Genomic DNA, 23659 nt, shown 5'->3' with positions numbered 1-23659 from the left:
GAAAAAGATTATCTCGAATTTTTAAATATTTTTCAGTATGAATAGACCCGATTAATATTGATATTTGGCGCACTGTGCCACTTTAATATAGACGGAGAGTGATACAAATTGTGACTGAAATAAATGCATACTGAGAACATTTTGAATCGCCCCAGCCCACAGATATTTCCATACGAAATGTATTGGCTTTATGTTAATATGCGTGCTCGCCTTTACAATGTTGAATCCATAGAATTAGGAATTAAAATACAAATAATAGCAGTAATGTATGTAAATAGTAATGTAATAGGATATATATGGTTGAATCAATGTATGGGCTTTTGTGTTGATTACCAACTGCCTCATAGGGATGATGTAATGCTTTCAAGCACGCAACCTGCAACATCCGGGTATTTTTTGAGTCCACTGTTTGGTTTAGCTAGTGTTTGCAGGCTGTGTCAAATTCAAGTGAATAGGCTGGGGCTTGACACTCATTTGGCCATAACAGCTCCGGCCTAAAAATTCAAAGGAGGGACATTTTAACTATACTTTACGTCGACAAATGTTAAAGTAATGCATCCCTGGTTTAGTCAGAACAGGGAGTTCCGCACTTTCACAAATTGATGCACTGTGAGGTGATTGCTAGCTAGCTAACGTTACCCGCAAACTCCCTCCATCTCGTCGGTGTTTCTGTTTCGGTCACAGCACCTCTGCTCTGTTGCTGTCTTTACAACTTCAAAACAGGTCTTGCGGATTTTGGTAAGTCACGGTGATTTGTGCCTGTGAGAAATCTCTCTGATTGTCTACCAGGCTAGTCTGTTAGCATTACTGATTTGCTATACACAGCGGGTGTTTCGCGACGAGGATAGGCCGTGGGGCAGTGTAACTAAGGCCTGCCAAAGCTATGGGGCCAAGGCCCACAACGACGCAGCTGTTTGTTTATTTTGGTTTTCATATTATTGCGACCGGAGGATTTAAGCTAACTAGCTAGCTACCGTAGCCAGCTAGTTAACGTTGTTGAAAACATTGTTCGTAATTTTGTGATCATCAAAAATGTGACTTATTTAAATTTAAGTAACCCTGGCTCTGTCATTGACTTAGTTGAACGATGTCTACAGTAACTAGCTAGTTGGGATAGGAGGCTATTTGACGTAACTAGCATTAGTTAGGTAAGATTACCTACTAACTAAGTTACTTCATTGATGGCTAACATCACTAAAACGCTAAACTAAATAGCTAACTACACTGTATTCTAGCTAGCTACAAAACAATAACACGTAGTTAGCGAACGTTGGCTTGGGACCTAGCTGGCTTGGGCGTAAGGAAAGCGGAAAATAGCAAGCGGGAGGATCTTGTTTTGCAATTTGGGTAGTTAACGTTAACTATTTGCAGTGCTGACTTTATTGTTGACATCACACAATCAATGGCCAACACCTACAAAATAGGTTATTTAGCTAGCAGCCAACGTTAGTAATTAATTGATAGATGTTTCTAACTAACGTTAGCTAGTGTTTAAAATGTCTACAGTACTCACCTATTTTTAGACTAGAGGGTGCAACCCAAGGTGCTATCTAATCTTTTTGCCATAAAAGGATTGTATCTGTGTAATCTGCTTCGAAATCATCCATATCTTAACTAATTATATTTGGCAAATATTTTGAGGTTTAATTAGTAAACATGTAGCCGAGTTTAGCAGAATAACAAGTTAACATATTATATTATTGTTTTATTCCTGTTTTGAAGGTTTTAAGAGCTACAATGGGGGCGTTTTTGGACAAGCCAAAGATGGAGAAGCACAATGCTCATGGTGAGGGGAACAGTCTGACCTATGGCCTGAGCAGCATGCAGGGCTGGAGGGTGGAGATGGAGGATGCGCACACGGCAGTCATTGGCCTGCCTCATGGGCTCGACCCTTGGTCCTTCTTTGCTGTCTATGATGGGCATGCTGGCTCCCAGGTGGCCAAATACTGCTGTGAGCACCTGCTGGAGCACATCACCAGCAACCCAGACTTCCAGAGTGGTCTGGAGCCCAACGTAGAGAGTGTGAAGATCGGCATCCGCACAGGTTTCCTGCAGATTGACGAGCACATGCGGAACATCTCAGAGAAGAAGCACGGTGTGGACCGCAGTGGCTCAACTGCGGTGGGGGTCATGATTTCCCCAGGCCACATCTATTTCATCAACTGTGGAGACTCCCGGGGTCTTCTGAGCCGTGGAGGAGCTGTGCACTTCTTCACACAGGACCACAAGCCCAGCAACCCACTGGAGAAGGAGAGGATTCAAAACGCCGGAGGCTCTGTCATGATCCAGAGAGTGAACGGCTCTCTGGCTGTGTCCCGGGCCCTGGGAGACTTCGACTACAAGTGTGTGCATGGCAAGGGCCCCACTGAGCAGCTGGTTTCACCAGAGCCTGAGGTGTATGCCATTGAAAGGTCTGAGGTGGAAGATGAGTTTATTGTCCTAGCCTGCGATGGCATCTGGGATGTCATGGCCAATGAGGAACTGTGTGACTTTGTCAGATCCAGGCTAGAGGTGACCAATGACCTTGAGAGAGTCTGCAATGAAATTGTTGACACTTGCTTGTACAAGGTGAGACCTGTTAATTTATTGTTCACTGAATCAGTAACAGCTAAGCATTTGCATGTACCTGGATGTTACCACAGCATTTTGTCACATGAGTAGGCGTCATAGATGCCTTTTGGATTACTTGAAAATGCTAAAGCAAATGTAAATTATTTTCCTTTTTAAGTCTGTCTGTATTGCTCTCGCTTTCTCCCTTTGAACAGGGGAGTCGGGACAATATGAGCGTTGTGCTGATCTGCCTCCCAGGGGCTCCAAAGGTGACTGCAGATGCCGTGAAAAGGGAAGCAGAGCTGGATAAGTACCTGGAGAGCAGAGTAGAAGGTGCAGCATCTAAATATGCCATATAGAAACCTAGATAGTATAAGAACATTGTCATGAATTTGATGTGGTTGAAGCTCACTTCGCTCAGTGTGATATTGTTTCTACTCACAGAGAATGTTGTTCTGCTATTCCCACAGAGATCATAAAGAAGCAGGGAAACGAAGGGGTTCCAGACTTGGTCCACGTGATGCGGACGTTAGCATCAGAGAGCATCCCTAACCTCCCTCCTGGGGGTGAACTGGCCAGCAAGTGAGTGATCTCTTTTAACTGGACCTCAGCCAACTCAAAGTTTGAGGTCGATTAAGTACTAGGGAAATAGTACCATGCTTTGCAGGGTAAGGTTTAATGACTTTTCACTAAAGTGGTTTTGATAGTTTGGACTAGTGTGGAAGTTTGGGCTGTTAGTTGGGCTAATTGATTTGTGCCCTTCAATTCCAGCCTTGTATGCTCAGCATTTAGCTTTTCTGTATAAACTGTTTTGTTTTTATTGGGCTTATATACATTGGTATTTTTATTGCTTGCTAAGCTAAACCTGCATGTTAACTTTTATGTGTCCTAGGCGAAATGTTGTTGAAGCGGTGTACAACAAACTCAACCCATACCGAAGTGACGACACAGTAAGTATCTCCTGGCGACTGCTATCCACTCACAAAAGCTTGTTTATTTGAATGTATGTAGATACATGTTTGTGCAGATAAGTTTGTGTTTCGAGGGCAAAATACAATTACATTAATATTTTTGTGTTCGTTTTCTAACTTTCATCAACCCAATTTGTAACATTCAACATATCAATAACCATATCTGTTTTTAAAGTTGAATCAAGGGGAGGCAATATATGGATTTCTGTATGTTTTAGTTTATTGTAGCACTCATCTTTTGAGTATCATCCTTGTTTGTAATTCACTTTTGATTTCCTCTGTAATCCACTTTACTCGTTACCATAACATCACAGAACTCATTTAGTTCTTCCCACAGTTAACAGCTGTTTCATGATGTGTTTAGTTCACTCCTGAATTAACACTGCAGCCAATATCACAGAACAGTTAACACATCTCTAGGCTGTGTTTACACAGGCAGCACAATTCTGATCTTTTTCCACTAATTGGTCTTTTGACCAATCAGATCTAGTCTTGCCAATGATTGGGCTGCCTGTGTAAACACGGCCAATTCAAATCTTCAATTTACTTGTCAAGATAGAACGCTAAATTGTTGCTGGTCCCATCAGATAACCTGGCACAGGTTAGCCCAATGCTAATCTCACCAGCTGACAGTGAATATTTCCTGCAACAAATTCGACATCAACCTATCAAAGATCTTAAACTTTATCCACTAATCAATGGCATTTCTTAAAATACAGTACCAGTCAAAAGTTTGGACACGCCTATACATTCCTTTGTTTTCCTTTATTTTTACTATGAAGACATCAAAACTATGAAATAATACATATGGAATCATATAGTAACCAAAAAAGTGTTAAACAAATCAAACCATATTTTATATTTGAGATTCTTCAAAGTAGCCACCTTTTTTGCCTTGATGACAGCTTTGAGACGCAGTGTCGGGAGCCATCCACAACAGATGATTCTAAGAAGTGGCAAAGTGTGGCTCTGGCAGCTCTACACCCCTGTATAGCAGTAGTCTCAGTCTGCAAGAGGGACTCCAATAAGTTCCTTGTTAAATATATTTGTAATCTTAATTTACAAGGTTTTGGCTACACCCTTCACAACACACTAGCATAATAAACGTAATTATACATTTCCCAAAGGAAAAAACAATCTCACCTGGGATTTGAACTTACCACGAAACCCCCCCCCCAAAAAAAGCTGTCTCACAATACTGTGAGCTATATGTCCAATTTAACTTTTGTGCATGTTTTAGTAACTTTGATTAGAAGATTGTGCCATGTGACTTCTGTTCACCTGTTAAATGTAATGTCAAATTGTAGATTTCCACCTAAATAGACATACCCAAAAGTAATTATTTATGATGAGGGTCATAAACGATACCTAGTGATGCTTATACTGACAACAAAATGTTATTATCTCACGTTTCTGTCAAATACAAAATATTTGCTTAGGTGTATTCGTAAAGTATTCAGACCCCTTGACTTTTTCCACATTTTGTTTAGTTAGCCTTATTCTAAAATGGATTAAATACATTTTCCCTCATCAATCTACGCACTACTCCATAATGACAGTGAAAACATGATTTTACATTTTTTAGCTAATTTATTTAAACAAAAATTACAAACACCTTATTTACAGGATTATTCAGACCCTTTGCTATGAGACTTGAAATTGAGCTCAGGTGCATCCTGTTTCCATTTATCATCCTTGATGTTGCTACTACTTGATTGGAGTCCACCTGTGGTAAATTCAATTGATTGGACATGATTTGGAAAACACACACCTGTCTATATAAGATCCCACAGTTGACAGTGCATGTCAGAGCAAAAACCAAGCCATGAGGTCGAAGGAGCGCGAGACAGGATGGTGTTAAGTCACAGATCTGGGGAAGGGTACCAAAAATGTTCTGCAGCATTGAAGGACCCCAAGAACAGAGTGGCCTACATACCTCTAAAATGGAAGAAGTTTGAAACCACCAAGACTCTTCCTAGAGCTGGTTGTCCGGCCAAACTGAGCAATCGGGTGAGAAGGGCCTTGATCAGGGAGGTCACTCTGACAGAGTTCCTCTGTGGAGATGGTTGTCCTTCTGGAAGGTTCTCCCATCTCTGCAGCACTCCACCAATCAGGCCTTTATGGCAGAGTGGCCAGGTGGAAGCCACTCCCAAAAGGCATCTAAAGGACTCAGACCATGAGAAACAAGATTCCCTGGTCTGATTAAACCAAGAATGAACTCTTTGGCCTGAATTCCAAGCATCACATCTGGAGGAAACCTGCCACCATCCTTAAGGTGAAGCATTGTGGTGGCAGCATCATGCTGTGGGGAGGTTTTTCAGCTGAAGGGACTGGGGAGACGAGTCAGGATCAAGGGAAAGATGAACGGAACAAAGTACAGAGATCCTTGATTAAAACCTGCTCAGGACTTCAGACTGGGTTGAAGGTTCACCTTCCAAGAGGACACTGACCCTAAGCACACAGCCAAGACAACGTTGGAGTGGCCTCGGGACAAGTCTCTGAATGTCCTTGAGTGGACCAGCCAGAGCCCGGACTTGAACCCGATCAAACATCTCTGGAAAGACCTGAAAATAGCTGTGCAGCGACGCTCCCCATCCAACCCGACAGAGCTTGAGAGGATCTGCAGAGAAGAATGGGAGAAACTCTCAAAATACAGGTGTGACAAGCATATAGCATCATACCCAAGAAAACTCAAGGCTGTAATTGCTGTCAAAGGTGCTTCAACAAAGTATTGAGGAAAGGGTCTGAATATTTATGTAAATGTAATAATTTGTTTATAAATTAACAAACATTTCTAAACCAGTTTTTGCTTTGTAACTATGAGGTGTGTGTGTGGGGGGGGGGTCATTTAATCCATTTTAGAATAAGGCTGTAAAGTAAAAAATGTTTGTAAAGGTCAAGGGGTCTGATTACTTTCCAAATGTACTGTAAGCTCAAGTGTAATGAACATATGAAAAAAATCATTTTTACCCCCTTCTCCTATTCAACAAAAGTGGGGGAATAGGGCTTGTTATGTATATTACATATCAAATTATTATTTCACTTTTTAACTATAAAATAAATATTATCGTACTCGGGGACAATACAAAATTGGTACCATTTCAAATTATTGACAGCATTTTCTGCCTAGTCTTCTGAGCGATGTGCAGAAGCCATTCAAATGTCTGCTGACTTGTACAACTTGAGCTGTAAACACGGGTGATTTAATCTTGTTTCAATTCTATGGAATGATTTTTGCATCCAACCATCTGACAGTACAGCGAGATTAGACTGCGTTTGCTGCAATCGCTAGTCTCCCATTTCATATGCGTTATTTTAAGCGGAGCTGCAAATTTCAGACGGGAGTTCGATCCTTTGTCTGGATAAGCCAGAAAATGTGATGTCACCCCTTGTGTAAATTAGGTTTCATATTTTATATACAGCATCTCAGATGAGAGTGTAGAACGGCATGTGAAGCAGGACAACCAGAGCTATTACGTAGTGCACAGCAATCAATGTTGCACCATTGACAGAGCGCTCTCTAAACAAAAATGTTAGTCGGAACCGGTCTTGAATCGCTCAGTCCCCTAAATGGGGGACTTAACTTTTATGACGCTCTCAAGAAAAAGTGACGTCAACGTTTGTAATTGGTTGATACAGAATTTGTTACAGGAAATAATCACGTCCAGCTGGTTGTGTTAACCTGGCATACTTAACCCTATGCTATCTGATGGGGGAAAAGCTAACAAGTAGTGTTCTATCACGTGCAACCTCGTCAACAATTGTAATTGGCTGATGCAGATTTTGAGACGGAGAAACAATTTTCATTTAAACTGTTTCTAATGTTTCGAGTATGGCCCTCCCAGTGTTTGAAGGCCAAATATGCTTTCTGATCTATGCGGGCAGCATTGTAGTAGCAGTGACAGCTGGCAGAGCAATCTTAGACCATTATTTAGGCTGCAATTATTTGATATCAATCTTGTGTACTTGCTCCCTAAAGTTCCATCAATGGGGATAATATTCAAGATTCTTCAAATGGGAGCATCTTACAAATAGTTTAACAAGCAATATATTCATTGAAGCAATCATTCATAACAACCATTCATATACAAACATTCTCATGGTTATGTGAATGAAATGTTGTGCTTCTTTATTCTGACATGGCTTTCTAGGCAGGAAACAGGAATTTTTATCACAGAAAATATAAGGGTGCTATTGGGTTTGTTTGATCAGCCTAAAATGACCTTGTAACAGTGTCACTATCAAATGGCATATGACAAATAAAATCCCCTTATTTTACAGTCCAGAACTGGAAAAAATGTAATTGGTTAAAGTGAAGACTTCAAGATATTGCTGTTAATACCAGGGATCTCAATCTCAATTGCCGGAAAGCTCTGCTCACTTATACATACTCTTTCTTGAACAATGTCTTGGACTTTTTACATTTATTCCTGTCCAAGTTCGTAACTAGTGTAGGACAAAATTAACCTCTTGGGTGGAAAGATCAGCCCTCTTGCACGTCTCCAGGAGTTGAAATCGAGACCCTTTGGATGTAGACCCAGAGTTTGAAGGGTTTTTCCTTCCTTCCCTCCTTCAAGGACTCAGCGTCCACAGACGACATGTGGTAACACAACCCCCACCACAAACACAGCACAGAGTTTACAACCCGCAACCCTCTCAAGACCCACAGCAGCTCCGTTCAGCAGTCTGTCTCCCCACCACTTTGAGCGTTACATTTTTAAGAAGGGAATATGATGGGAGGACGAGGAGATGCAAACACACCTCTACACCCTGGATAGTGCAGCACCAGTCCGCTCTGAAGTTCAGGATTCCCTCCATTTTGTCTCACCTTTTATCCCCCCCAACCTTACCCATAACTAGCGAGTCCATTAGGTTCTTTAAAAAAATCAGCTGAAACAATTTATTTTTTTGCTGTAATTAGTTTGATTCACATTTCCTTGTGTTTTGTATATTTCTGTTTTTGTGAAGTGCAATTGTTGTGTACAAACAGCCTGTATTTAATGCAGCTTGAGTTCAAGTAAAACAATGAAAGAAGTGAGAAAGAGAACCTTTTATGCACTATCTGCCTTTTTCCTGCTCTTCTGGAGTTCCAACAAATGTCTATTCAGTGAATATTACTGTTTGTCCTCCAGGTGATATTATCCTCCTGCTCATGTTCTTTTTTAGTTTAAGTCTTTGCTCATTAAAGAAACGGGTAAATTGTATAGGTTCACAGCACAGTAAGCTCTCTAAATCTAACCATATAAATCTAAATATTTACATGTTCAATTTTAATTATTTTTCATATACCTTTTTCTTTATACGCTGTAGTAACTATGGTAAAGTGTTACACAGTCCTTCATTGTGTTCCTGTCTTTTGGAGAGAAAGGCTCTTGTTGCTCACCTGTAAACACAACAAAGCAGTTCCAAGATGCAAGTGAAGATTATCCCACCTGACACCTTTTAACACTTGCTGTGTTGGATTCCGTGTGTGTGTGTGCGTATACTGGCAAGCGTGCCTGGGTGCTTGTGTGTATGTGTAGAGGTAGGTCTCTATCTGCAGCACTGTAGCTACTAGCTAATGTTTGCTATGGTGGTGCTGATGTCAGAACCACATGGGCTGGAGATTTAGGCACCATTACTCCTACATACCTCTTCTGCACCTCATCAGTCCTTCATATCAGCACAATACAATCTCTCACTACCCCTCACTCAGATAACACTTTATTTGACAGTGGAAGGATTAAGTTGACAAATTGCTATTTGAACTTCAAAATGACATCTACCACAACCACTTTGTAATTGTCTGTGACACAGTTAACCTGTCTAATGACACAGTGATTTAAAAAAATGTATATATTATTTAGTTTGAACCTTGACTTGTTGACATGTTTTCATGTGTCATGAGTGTTAGATCATTTACTTTGAATAAACCACATGAGGTTGGTGGCACCTTAATTGGGGAGGATGGGCTCGTGGTACTGGCTGGAGTGGAAAAGTATCAAACGCATGTGTTTGATGCCATTCCATTTGTTCCAGACATGAGCCGTCCCATCTGCAGCCTCCACTGGAATAAGCATAATATGTGACAGATGCCCACCATGACAGGTGCCACGTGGTCTATGATAGCATAGGTCAGCTTTATGACAGCCCATGCCAAGTGAAGTTTTCTAAGTTTCAGAGAGGAGTTCAAATCACAACATTTATCTGATTTTTACAAGTGTTTAAGTGCTGATTGTTAGAAACCCTAGTTACCACCACCAGTCTAAGTGAACATTCAATCTTCTGTTTCCAATTTCCAAGTGGTGTTTTTTTTCTAAAGAAGCAATCTCCAGTTGTTACATGCATTTTTGGACTTGTAAATTAATGGTATGTTCACATTTTGTTTCTTGAAGAATATAACTTAGAAATGCCTAGAGCTTAGTTAGGTCAACTGCTGATATACGCTTGTTTTACTCAAATTCTTGTAAACCAAGTAAATGTGAACAAACACTAGCCTAAAAATATGGATAAAACTATCATTTTGATATCATGGAGGGTCAGTCTTTGCATGCATAGCTCTATGAATTTGATTGGTTACATTTCTCCATCTTCAACCCGTAGCTTTTTACAGAAACAGGGGTGTTATAGTTTCAACTGCTGATTGCTGCTTTAAATGTTGCTATATTCAACTATACAACCAAGAACAAATCCACTAAATGCATTGAGCTCTCCTAGAGCTCCTTGTATTTACTGTGTGGTTTGGGGTGCTCTTACTGTAGAGACCTCAGCCACTGCACCAGGAGCTAGGGCATGGTATGCTGCTAAAGTGTATGATTGATTTGCAGTTAATTTTTCCCTTTGAAGAAAAAAGTGTATAGTATGTATTTCGTGGTGAGATGGTTTTATTTAAATGTGTTTTCTTCCATTGTTTAAAATTCATTGTTGTATGTATATACAGTTAGTGGCCAGTTTATTAGGTACATCCATCTAGAACCGGGTCGGATCCCGCTTTGCCTCCAGAACAGCCTGAATTATTCGGGGCATTCTACATGGTGTCGGAAACATTCCACAGGGATGTTGGTTCATGCTGACGCGATGGCATCGTGCAGTTGCTGCAGATTAGACGGTGGTACATTCATTCTGCGAACAGCCCGTTCCATTTTATCCCAAACATACTCTATTGAGTTGAGGTCTGGGGACTACGCAGGCCACTCAAGTAAGCTGAACTCACTGTCATGTTCCAGGCAATGTTTTTCCACTCCTCAATTGTCCAGTGTTGGTGATCGCATGCCCATTGGAGACGCTTCTTGTTTTTAGCTGATAGGGGTGGAACCCGGTGTGGTCATTTGCTACAATAGCCCATCCGTGACATGGATCGACGAGCTGTGAGTTCCCGGATGCCGTTCTGCACACACCACTGTTGTACTGCACTGTTATTTGTCTGTTTGTGGCCCGCCTGGTAGCTTGCACGATTCTTGCCATTCTCATTCGACCTCGCTCATCAACGAGCTGTTTTCACCCACAAGGACTGCCACTGATTGGATGTTTTTTTGTTTGTCGCATCATTCTCTGTAAACCCAAGACACTGTCATGCGTGAAAAGCCCAGGAGGACGGTCGTTTCTGAGATACTGGATCCGGCGCGCCTGGCACTGACCATCATACCACGCTCAAAAGTTGCTTTGGACACTCGTTTTGCCCATTCTTACGTTCAATCAAACCGTAATTGAAGGCTTCGATGCCTGTCTGCCTGCTTTATATAGCAAGCCATGGCCACGTGACTCACTGTAGGAGCGATCCATTTTTGTAAACGGAGTGGTGTACCTAATAAACTGTCCACAGTTTATTAGGTTAGATAAGTGGTGAGCAAGATGCTCTTGTTTTGTTTGTGGATGTTTAATCAATTAGAATGGAGCACTGTAGGTTAAGGTGCCCTTCTAATTCCCGTGGGCTCTGCTCAGGGTTGGGACACTATCCTGTTTGTCTGACACACAGGGTAACATACTGAATTTGAAATTCTCTCTCTTTAACCAACTGACAATCTAATGATGTAGGCTAACTTCAGGCAACAAACTACCACATTGTCTCCTGAATTTGACCCCTATATATTGTTCAACATTTTGGGGTCACTTAGAAATGTCCTTGTTTTTGAAAGAAAAGCTTCTTTTTTTTTTGTCCATTTTTAAAATAACATCAAATTGATCAGAAATGCAGTGTGGACACTTAATGTTGTAAATCACTATTGTAGCTGGAGACGGCTGATTTTTAATTGAATATCTACATAGGCGTACAGAGGTCCATTATCAGCAACCCTCACGCCTCTGTTCCAATGGCACGTTGTGTTAGCTAATCCAAGTTTATTATTTTAAAAAGCTAATTGATCATTAGAACCCTTTTGCAATTATGTTAGCACAGCTGAAAACTGGTCTCCTGATTTTAAGAAGCAATAAATATGGCCTCCTTTAGGCTAGTTGAGTATCTGGAGCATCAGCATTTGTGGGTTCGATTACAGGCTCAAAATGGCCAGAAACAAAGCACCTTCTTTTGAAACTCGTCAGTCTATTATTGTTCTGAGAAGTGATGGCTATTCCATGCAAGAAGATCTCGTACAATGCTGTGTACTACTCCCTTCACTGGCTCTATAACCAGAATAGAAAGAGGAGTGGGAGGCCCCGGTGCACAACTGAGCAAGAGGACAAGTACATTAGTGTCTAGTTTGAGAAACGGACACCTCACAATTCCTCAACAGGCAGCTTCAATAAATAGTACCCACAAAACACCAGTCTCAACATCAACAGTGAAGAGGCGACTCCGGGATGCTGTTCTTCTTGGCCGAGTTGCAAAGAAAAAGCCATATCTCAGACTGGCCAATAAGAAAAAAAGATTAATATGGGCAAAAGAATACAGACACTGCACAGAGGAACTCTGCCAACAAGGCCAGCATCCTGGAGTCGCCTCTTCACTGTTGACGTTGAGACTCAGTTGTGCACCGGGGCCTCCCACTCATGATGATGCTGATGCTCCAGATACTCAACTAGTCTAAAGAAGGCCAGTTGTATTGCTTCGTTAATCAGAATAATAGTTTTCAGCTGTGCTAACATAATTGCAAAAGGGTTTTCTAATGATCAGTTTGCCTTTTAAAATTATAAACTTGAATTAGCTAACACAATGTGCCATTGGAACACAGGAGCGATGGTTGTTGATAATGGGCCTCTCTAAGGCAATGTAGATATTCCATTAAACATCTGCCGTTTCCAGCTACAATAGTCATTTACAACATTAACAATGTCTACGTATTTCTGATCAATTTGATATTATTTTAATTACTAAAAAGGTGTTTTTCTTTCAAAAACAAGGACATTTCGAAGTGACCCCAAACATTTGAACGGTAGTGTGTATGTGTGTATATATTATATTACACACACACACACAGTTTAGAGATGGTTTGATATGCCACCCTTTTGTTACTGTGTTTTATGCGTACCTGCAGTTGTTTAGAAAGTAAACCATTTAAAGTATGTCTCAGATTAACGCTTAAATATGTTTGTCCATGAATGAGGGACTTGGACCCAGGTTCTTTTTTGTTGTGAACTTGATATACGAACAGTTGATGTACCCTTAAACTGCTGAAATGTCAATCACACAAACACTTATTGTTCAATTGTATACTTAAGGCAAACAATGCTTCATAATTATTACACAGCATTTGCGATCTTAGAAAAAACATTAAGTGACTGAATGAATCCGGTACCCAAGTCACTTTTTTAAAATGAGAAAGAAATGTGGTTAGATTGGTAATCGTTTTTTTATTTTTTATTTAAAATTAAAAAGTTGTATTTCCCCATTAGTTTTGTGGAAGGGAACCAAATTTTAGCACAGAGCCGTCCGCTGTAACACACAAGCCCTAGCTGTTTTAGCACCTGCATAGGCATTTGGATCTTCCCCTGAGGATTGCAAATGTTCATTGTCCTTATACTCAAGTATTTTCTCCAGAAATACTGCAGTATGTATATAATTTTCAAGTACCTAAATGAAGTCAAAGGAAAATCTGTCTTAACCTGTTTTAAACTTGCAGGTTACTTGTTTACTGTCAATGTTTTATAAGGCTAGACTGGAAATAAATATATTTTATTTCAGAAATGCATTACTTTTATCTTTAGGTTAGCCGCATATTTTTCAGTCATCTGTACAGCTTGACACTGATTTTGTGCTGCGGTGCTTTTATTTTTAAAGAGTTTTGGATAGTATGTTAGTGTTCTGTTGTCGACACACCAGTTTGAATGCGGATTACTTGCATATATACTGTAAGACTTGCATAGTGACAAAGGTGTTAGAGATGGGGCCTTACATGAACATGTCATGTAATTATGTGAGCCTCATAAGGAACGTATGTACAGTGCCTTCAAAGTATCCATACACTTTGACTTATTCCACATTGTTGTTACAGCCTGAATATAAAATGTAAAAACAAAAAAAATCCCTCACCCATCTACTACTCACCACCCTATAATGACAAAATGAAAATGTTTTTCTAATTTATTGAAAATGAAATCCAGATATAATTTACCTAAGTATTCACACCCAATGGTCAATACTTTTTAGAAGCACTTTTGGTGGCGATTGCAGCTTTGAGTGGTCTTGGGTATGTCTATGTCAGCTTTGCACATCTGGATTTTGTGATTTATTTTTCCCCCAACCCCCCATTCTTCCTTGCATATTTTCTCAAGCTCTTAAGTTGGATAGGGAGCGGTGGTGAACAGATATCTTCAAGTCTTTCCACAGATTTAATGGGATTCAAGTCTGGGCTTTGGCTGGGACACTCAAGGACTTGCACATTCTTGTTCTGAAGCCATTCCAGCATTGCTTTGGCTTTATGCTTGAGGTCATTGTCCTGTTGGAAGGTAAATATTTGCCTCAGTCTAAGGTCATTTGCGCTCTGAAGCAGGTTCTCATCAAGGATTTGCCTGTATTTGGCTCCATTCATTGTTCCCTCTATCCTTACCAGTCTCCCAGTCCCTGCCACTGATGGTAGGGATGGTGTTAGATGAGCTGTGCCTGGTTTTCTTCAGACATAGCGCTTTGCATTCAGGCCAAAGAATTCAATTTTTGTCTCATCAGACCACAATCTTTTGCCTTATGCTTTCAGTCTTTCACGTGCCTTTTTGCAAGCTCCAGATGTGCTGTCATATGCCTTTTTCTGAAGAGTGGCTTCCATCTGGCCACTCTCCCATAAAGCCCAGATTGGTGAAGTACCGTAGAGACCGTTGTCCTTCTGGCAGGTTCTCCCATCTCACCCATGGAGTTCTGTCAGTGGTTATTGGGTTCTTAGTCACCTCCCTGATTTAAGGTCCTTCTTGCTCAGTTTGGTCAGACGGCCAGCTCCAGGCAGAGTCTGGGTAGTTCCAATTTTTTTTTTTTCTCAAAGTTCGAGACCACTGTGCTCTTGGAACTTTCAGGACTCTAGAAATGTTATACCCTTCCCCAGGGTATTCCTTACCACAATTCTGTCTCAGCGATCTACAGACAGTTCCTTAGACTTCATGGTATAGTTTCTGCTCTGACACTGTCAACTGTGGGACCTTTATATAGACAGGTGGTATGTCTTTCTAAATAATGTCCAAACAATTGAATTGGCCACAGGTCACTACAACTTTGAGTCCACATCTCAAGGACGATCAAAGGAAATTGGATGCACCGGAGCTCAATTTGGAGTGTCTGAGCAAAAGGGTGTGAATACTTATGTAAATGAGATTTCTGTATTTCGTTTTCAATAAATGTGCTAAAATCTCGAAGTGTGGCAGGCTGGCTGGCAGGCTGGCTGGCAGGCTGGCTGGCAGGCTGGCTGGCAGGCTGGCTGGCAGGCTGGCTGGCAGGCTGGCTGGCAGGCTGGCTGGCAGGCAGGCAAAGGAAAAACATGTATTCAATCCATTTTGAATTCAGGCTGTAATACAACAAAATGTGGAATACGTCAAGGGGTATGAATACTTTTCTGAAGGTACTTTTTGCAAAATTCAGAGGCCATATCCTGATATTAGATCCATTCACCATGCTTGAACCTTTGTAAATCTTTCTTTGCCTCCCATTGAAATAGGATATGGCTCTAAAAGAATGCTCAATGAGGGTGTTTTTTTTCTTCTTTTTTTCAATATTTGACTTGATCAAAAATGGACCCGTCTGGTACCATACAAGACTGACCTAATTGTTCAAAAGCGTAGCACTTACTAAGCATCCAATGTATTCTTTTTCTTATATACCATAACTACAGTACCTCATAAATTCATAGAAAACCTATTTGTATTGGTTGTTGTTTTAGACCCCACCCCCTCTGTAGTTTTGCTTTGAAAACAGCCATCATACACTTGGCTGTTCTGACTGTCAGAATCTGTGGAATGTCAGACTGAGTTGTCATAGAGTTGGGCAGACCCATTGTAAATGTATTTGACTGAAATGTGCAAATTTGAAATGTTTATCTAGAATGTATCCACTGCAAATGCTAGTTTTATTTTATTAACTAGTAAAATCATTGACCTTATATGAAAAAGAACGGCCTCAAACCCTTGCTTGTGTAATTTCACCAACTTGTTTAGCTTTTGTGTGATATTCAACTAGTTCAGAGATCTAGAATTGTAACAATGTTCAGGGTTCTAGAAATGTAAGATGTGTGAGAGGTATTTGGTGTAATTAATGACAATGGTTAAATATGCACTGATAGTCTTTCTTATCAGCTTTTTCACAAATTATTGTTCTAGAAAAAACGATAAAGCTCTCTACAGGTTGTCCCTTTGCTCCCCTGGAACTAGTTCTGTTAGGTTCAGAGGTATATCTGGCTGGAGTAAAATAGATTTGAATGCTCGCTCCCATATTGTCCATATTGATGTACCTCAGTTGTGACGTTACTGTGTGACCCTTAGCAGTGGTGGGTTGTGTCCCCCTAAACAGGGGACCTGAACCCCATGTTGCTGACCTTTTTCAGCTCACTAATAAGCTCACCGATTTGCCTTACCCAATCTAACCCTATCACTTAAGTACTTGTTTATTGGAACACTTCAAGGAGAGATGTAGACATGACTTTCTTGTAACTGAGAAATAAATCAAATCAAGTGTTTCCATGTTAGGGTGCTTCTCTTCAAAGTGGCATACTATGTTGGTAGTTACATGGTACACATTTTCAACCGTTTCTGGTTTGTATACATTTTTTCTTTTCTTCACGTTACCTTGTTGAATCTTGAAAGCTTATTTAATTGCTCACTCCTGCAGATGATGTAATACTTTAAGCAAATGCAAGTGTGTAACAATTGGGTAACCTTGTAAGCATTAGAAATGTGCATACATACATACATTCATGTCTGCTATATTTATGAATACATTCAAGAATGGCTTTAGACTGCTGTAGTATTGTCTATGTTAATTCAACTGCTTCTCAGAGGCCTCTGTGATTGACTTTGCAAAGTTCAATAACTGTATATTTTGTATTATGTCCCATCTCCAAAGGAAAGACCGAAAATAAAATGTTAAAGCTTTGTTCCCTGAACTAAATTGTGCTACTTGTGTTGAGTCGATTGAACAAATTGCATTCCTTGCTTGTGAATTTGTTTTTTCTCTTCTTTCCCTGAATTTCCTCGCCGCCTTTCCGTCCTTATTTCTTTCATTTTTTAGCCTTTTGAAGTTTGAAATCAAATGTATAGTTTGCAGAATGTATCACTAAATAAATGGGTTGTTACCTTGCATAGCTCTTCTCATTTCCTGTCTTGATCTGTTCAATTCATTGTCACATTTAAATAATTATATAACATTTAACTCCATGTCAGATTCCTTCATAAAAGACCAGTGTTTTCATTAACACAGTATACTGAAAGACCCACCAACACAAACTAAGTACTGATTCATGTTTTGCGGATACAAAAAGGGCATCCCCCCTGGTTTGGAATAAAGGTTATCTCTAAAACTGGGGTACTTAAATACTATTTGAGAAGGTCTGGTCACACGCACTTCCTAGGTGGCAAAGGTCTCCGGATGAATGTTATTTATCGGTGTAGTAAGAAACCCCTACCTCGCAACCAATTCAACCCCCAAACTTTCCACACCCCTCTTGTTGGCAGAGAGAGAAATATGCTGTTTTAAATTGTATTTCCTATAATTCTTCACATTATGCCAGGGCGCTAAAGAAACATTTTTCAATTCCACACATTTTCCATGTTATCTGTGCATGTGTTCATATACCAGAAGTTGAAACCCAACCGAATTTTAAAATAAAATTGTATTTAAGTCGACCCGCAGTCCGTATTGACCCACTTCTGTGTCTGGATCCGGCCTGCTGTCCGCCTGTTGAGTATGGCTGTTCTAAAAGATACATTGTAACTGTAATTGATCCTAGCCAACAGATCTGACCTTTTTAGCAGTGAATCCTCTTTTGGACTGTGCTGCTGTATGCAGCAGTATAACATTATCCAGCCATGCATGGACAACAGAGGAGTGGAATCAATGCCAAATGGGTGTAATTGTAGCACTGAGCTTTGTGGGGTGTTTTACCCTGAGGTGGGGAATGTTGTAGTATTGTGTAGTACAGTTGACTGGTGATGACTTGTAGGGTTTATTTATGTTTGTATTGAGTGCTACACATTCACATGTAAAGTTGAAGTCAGAAGTTTACATACACTTAGGTTGGAGTCATTAAAACTTGTTTTTCAACCACTCCACAAATTTCTTTTTAACAAACTATAGTTTTGGCAAGTCGGTTAGGACATCTACTTTGTGCATGACACAAGTAATTTTTCCAACAATTGTTTACAGACAGATTATTTCACTTATAATTCACTGTATCACAATTCCAGTGGGTCAGAAGTTTACATACACTAAGTTGACTGTGCCTTTTAAACAGCTTGGAAAATTATGTCATGGCTTTAGAAGCTTCTGATAGGCTAATTGACATTATTTGAGTCAATTGGAGGTGTACCTGTGGATGTATTTCAAGGCCTACCTTCAAACTCAGTGCCTCTGCTTGACATCATGGGAAAATCAAAACAAATCAGCCAAGACCTTAGAAAAAAAAATTGTAAGTCTGGTTCATTTAATTCTATACAGGCGTTCTTCTTTTCCCTCTGTCATTTAGGTTAGTATTGGGAAGTAACTACAATGTTGTTGATCCATCATCAGTTTTCTCCTATCACACCCATTAAAATCTGTAACTGTTTTAAAGTCACCATTGGCCTCATGTTAAAATCCCTGAGCGGTTTTCTTCCTCTCCGGCAACTGAGTTAGGAAGGACGCCTGTATCTTTGTAGTGACTGGGTGTATTGATACACCATCCAAAGTGTAATTAATAACGGCATCATGCTCAAAGGGATATTCAATCTTTTTTTATATATATATATATTTTTTAACCCATCTACCAATAGACACACTTTGCTAGGCATTTGAAAATCTCCCTGGTCTTTGTGGTTGACTGTGTTTGCAATTCACTCCTTGACTGAGGGACCTTACAGATGTATGTATATGTGTATGTGTAAGTATGTGTGGGGTACAGAATCTGGTTGAATCTGTTTGAAATTCACTTATCGACAGTTAATTGTATGTGTGCGGTACAGAGATGAGGCAGTCATTCAAAAATCATGTTAAACACTATTATTGCACACAGAGTGAGTCCATGCAACTTATTATGTGACTTAAGCATATTTTTACTCCTGAACTTTTTTTAGACTGACCATAACAAAGGGGTTGAATACTTATTGACTCAAGACATTTCTCAATTTAATTCATTTTAAATTCAGGCTTCAACACAACAGCGTGGAAAAAGTCTAGGGGTGTGAATCATTTGGGAAGGCATTGTAGCTCAAATTAGGTTGAGAAGGTTGGGAGTAATATCCCTCTCATTTACACACAACGAACACATTTCATATTATACACCGATAATACACATGAACATTGATTCCCATGCCTGCATGTATGTCTGCATTTGTCCCATCACCTGAGTGTGGTTGCACATGTGGGCTCTAGCTTAGCATGGAATCATTAGCCCTGCCATGGATATTGCTTGTCTCTGTCTGCCTGTCTGCATCCATGGTGTAGTTGCAGCTCAGGGGATGGTCCAGGGCCATCTACAGCGACTGAGATTAGGAACCGTGGGAGGGATTACTTGAAATGTCAACATAATGTCATGAGCCGTGTTAAAAGGTCAAACGGTGCTCAGTGCCAAGCCGTTGATAGATCAGGTATAATTTGGATTGTTATGATCCCCTGAATGGTCTGGTTGGGGGACGGGGAGCAGACCAATGATCTTTTATCCCTGATTTAGTCAACTCAAATGTTATTTGTCACATGCGTGAATACAACAGTGAAATGCTTACTTATAAGCCCTTAACCAACAATGCAGTGTTTAGAAAAATACCTAAAGAATAAGAAATTAAAGTAACATAATTGAAGAGCAGCAGTCAAATAACAGTAGCGCGGCAAAATACAGTGGATACAGAGTCGGTGTGCAGGGGCACGGGTTAGTCGAGGTAATTGAGGTAATATGTACATGTATGTAGAGTTATTAAAGTGACTATGCATAGATAATAACAGAGAGTAGTATCAGCATTTAAATGTAAAGTGTGCACTCTTATATAGTCTGGTTTGTTTTCAGAAGAATAGAGTAAGTGTATCCGATTCAAAGTAACATAATACTGTAAATTAATTAATAGTTTATTCCAAGGATTTTTTGTGACACTATTTGTCTGTTTCTTTAACAATCATCTGTAAATGGCACTGTAGTTATCCGTTTATAGACAGTCGACCTCTGTGCATCTCCGTTTCTGGAAATAAAATTGGATAAAGGTATTTTCCTTCAGCCCCCTCCTCCTTTCCCTACATCTCCTCTTCCTATTCAGATCTGTGAATGTGATTGGAGGAATGAGCAAAGTCACAGTTACTGGTAGATCTGCATGAAGCCAGCCAGCCAGAGGGTGGCAGTGTTATTAACTGTGTCAATTAGAGTTGTGTGGAAACACATTCTCACTGACAAAACAGTAGTGGACAGTGAGCAGACATTCCTCTAAAGTTATTGATCAGGGTTTTCGGAGTGGTGTCTGAATTATTTGATGACACAGTTCTCAAAAACCATGTCAAGTACTTATTCCCATATTTTAGCTTTTGCTTAAATTCCAGATGAGACCATAACTCACCATTGGGTGAATTTATCAATGTTACATTTCCTGTAGTTATTTTCTATTTGCATTTTGAGATGTGTGTAATGTGGCTGACTCATTAGGTCTTCAGCCAGCTGCGTCTCATGCTGATTTACGCTGCCCTGATATTTCTCCACATCAAAAAGCGTCCGCATCAGCGGCGGCCATCATCAAATGGAGCTGGCCTGGCGTTGTTTAGTGCATGTCATGCTCTGTTTCTCATGGCAGAAACCCATTTGAGCCTTACTAATGCAGACACAGCAGAAAGAGGCGGGGGCGGCGGGGCTCAATGCATACTCTGCATTTGGGTTTTATAAACTGAGGTCACTGATTCCTGTAGTTGTTAGTTAGCTTTCTCTTGGTAGCCCAGTGAAAAAGACCTGAAACTGAATGCCATCCCTTTAGAGGATAGGCATTTCTCCTGGATGGTATATAGAGTGTTCATGAGCCGTAGCTCATTGATAATGATTGAACTGGGCCATATAGTAGCTCCTAGAAATGCAAGTTCAAAGCCAACAACACTTAATGGAAATATTGTGGTGAATCAACATTCAAACTTTTTGAGGACTTGCATGGCTTGTCATATCCTTTTGCTCTTGTTTGCTTCTAACCCTGTCTCTCTCATCTTGCTCTCTCTTGCTCTTGCTCTGTCTACCTCACCGTTTCCTATTCTTGAGTGTACTTGTTGCCTGAGGTCAGTTTAACAGAGAGCCAAGCTTTTCTTTCTTGGTCACAGCAATTCAATGATGGGTACAAACAAGCGTATCAGGCAGGGATGACATCTAGCTGTTCTTTCCCCTCCTCCTCTCGCCCTTTCCCCCTCTCACAGACACACTGTATCTCTCTCACATACTCACACTCTCTCTCCCTCCCCCTTTTTCTATCACACTCTCTCTCACACACACACACGCGCATTGTGGGAGTTTGTGTCCCCCTTTTGAGGTGGGTTACACAACCCCCTGCCCTGGGAATCCCAGCCCTGCTCATTATCCTGCACCCCTGAGACGCGGATCACTGTGAATTAGGACACCAAACGAGACGGCCTCATTAAGGGCTCACGGATGCACTCATTAGCATCAGCACCTTTCCTCGTTAGGCCCTGTATCAGCATTCTCTCTCTCTCTCCCACCAAATCGTGTCCTGTCATTCCTCCACACTGACTGGAAGGTTTAGGATTAATGTCAGATATGGCCCACAGGTCACTACTGTTGTTTTTGTCCAGTTATGGGACTGATTGATTTATGTCAGCTTGAAACTTTGATATGTGACCCCCAGCCGCCCTCCCTCCCTTCGTCCTACAAATATCACTGCAGGGAAATAAATCCATTGTTAGGATCCCCCTTGTTTTGATATAGCATGACAGTCGAGTTGCGTCAGAGATTCATTATGTGATGGGGCATGGAAACAATCTTCTTGTCACCTCTCCTGTGTTCATTCAAAGTTCACAGCTGTTTTCTGCCTTGTACAAAGCCTGGTCCTTAATTCCAACTTCATGCTTGCCTATTGTATTAAATGTATTATTTTGACTTTTACTTGATGTATATTGCACCGTTCAACCATCTGCTTAGTACAACTTTAATAATATGCTATCACATTCTGCTTCCCTTCGACTGGAAACTGACCTTGCGTGTTCAGCATAATTTCAAGCTCTACCTGCTGATCTGTTTATTCCTTTCTCTCCCCAAGATCAAGTATACTATTTGTTCTTATTTAAATGTGTTGATGAATACATGGCTGTCTGCTTTTTCTCTGTAGCTGACTACCGAAGCACCTGTTCTAACTAAGCATGGTCCGTGTCTGTCTGTCTGTCAGCTTGTGCTTTCTGCTTTGTGGACTGTGCTGTAGTGAGGTGGAAGTGTTTATCTCCCTCTCTTTGAATTTTTTAATTGCCTCTGCCTCTGGCCTTCAGTCAGTGGTTGTTTTCTTTCTCGGAATGCAATGCGGAAGTCAGTTTTTTCCTTTGTACCTCTGAGAAGGTAGTGAGTCACTTTTCTTTCCCTCTGCATACAGACAGTTCTCAGGTTTTTGCATCTCCTGTTAGCATGTAGTCAGTAATGTTTGGTATCCATGTCCCTGCATGCTGTTAGTTACTCTATTTCTCCATCCTTCACCTACATCCTCCCCTTTTCCTCCCCAGGACATCCTCTTCTTCCGGGGTTTCAGCTAAAACAGGAACTAAACCGATGGTCTCCACCCACCTTTCCCCCTGAGTGTTTGCTGTTGTCTATTGTCAGATCTTGAAGTATTTGAACTATTATTTTCTCACACATATTTTATGAATTTGATTACGCCGGCCCCCTTCCTCCCAAAGAGGCTGAGAATAGTCTGAGAATCTCAGTGATTATTGGCACCCTCTTTGGCAAAACTGAATATTTTTCCACACAACTCACCTGTCTGAATCGATCACATAACATCATTCCAGCCCAAGGTGCGGATCTGAGAGATAAACCGGTACCGGTTTATCTTTCAAAGATGTGAAATCTCTTCCTATGACCACACAGTCTATGGGCTAGCACTTACTAGTCTAAATGGTTCTCTCTTTATGATGTACTGTATTTTGACAAGAGTGCTTTGAAAGTATATTTCATTTTGTTTGGGTAAAGCACATCAATGTAGAAAGAGATTAGGAAGAGGGCTTCCTCAGCCTTGGAACCACACACATAACACGCTCAGTGATTCTCTGTTTGATGTTTAGTGCCCAACACCTTGTCAAGAGCGACATGAATAAAGACTCGTGAGCAGATGACGCTCTTTCTCGAAATCTCTTCTTGTGTGGTTGGTTGGTTTCTAGGTGTGTGGTTGGTCGTTGTGATACCCATGCTAACTTAGGCTAATTGGTATTTGTAGTGGGTAAGTATCTGGAGGGGGGGGGGTCACTTTTCACCCTTTCACTGACACTGAGGGGTCAAGCATCCTCATTGTGTAGGCTAGACAAAGACACAAAGACCGGTACACTATATTGAACCTCTGATTTGGTTATTACAAGCAGTATGTACAGTTGAAGTCGGAAGTTTACA

The 23659-nt window shown here is 40.6% G+C and overlaps 1 protein-coding gene across 2 annotated transcripts; it reads left to right on the top strand.

Moving 5' to 3' along the window:
* The first annotated feature begins 389 nt into the window (after positions 1 to 389).
* Positions 390 to 23407, top strand: LOC112233351 (protein phosphatase 1A). Of its 2 annotated transcripts, none has more exons than XM_024400714.2 (6): positions 390 to 738; positions 1723 to 2568; positions 2766 to 2883; positions 3021 to 3132; positions 3443 to 3500; positions 22780 to 23407. In XM_024400714.2, exons 2-6 carry the CDS (start codon positions 1738 to 1740, stop codon positions 22807 to 22809), a joined length of 1149 nt encoding a protein of 382 aa, XP_024256482.1. In that variant the 5' UTR covers positions 390 to 738; positions 1723 to 1737; the 3' UTR covers positions 22810 to 23407. The 2 variants fall into 2 exon arrangements, with proteins under 2 accessions (XP_024256482.1, XP_024256692.1); XM_024400924.2 differs by lacking the exon at positions 22780 to 23407 and adding an exon at positions 8099 to 8160.
* The last annotated feature ends 252 nt before the right edge of the window (positions 23408 to 23659 follow it).

This window comes from Oncorhynchus tshawytscha, linkage group LG11, assembly GCF_018296145.1.
Source record: "Oncorhynchus tshawytscha isolate Ot180627B linkage group LG11, Otsh_v2.0, whole genome shotgun sequence".
NCBI lineage: Eukaryota > Metazoa > Chordata > Actinopteri > Salmoniformes > Salmonidae > Oncorhynchus > Oncorhynchus tshawytscha.
The sequence above is the reverse complement of the archived record's forward strand: the minus strand, read 5'-3'. Positions and strand labels throughout refer to the sequence as shown.

Bases quoted from the DNA above. Each gene is read 5' to 3' on its own strand.
- LOC112233351 (XM_024400714.2), top strand. From the start codon at position 1,738: ATGGGGGCGTTTTTGGACAAGCCAAAGATGGAGAAGCACAATGCTCAT. The intron at 2,569-2,765 runs GTGAGACCTGTT...CCCTTTGAACAG, and splicing joins TTGACACTTGCTTGTACAAG to GGGAGTCGGGACAATATGAG. The intron at 2,884-3,020 runs GTGCAGCATCTA...CTATTCCCACAG, and splicing joins CCTGGAGAGCAGAGTAGAAG to AGATCATAAAGAAGCAGGGA.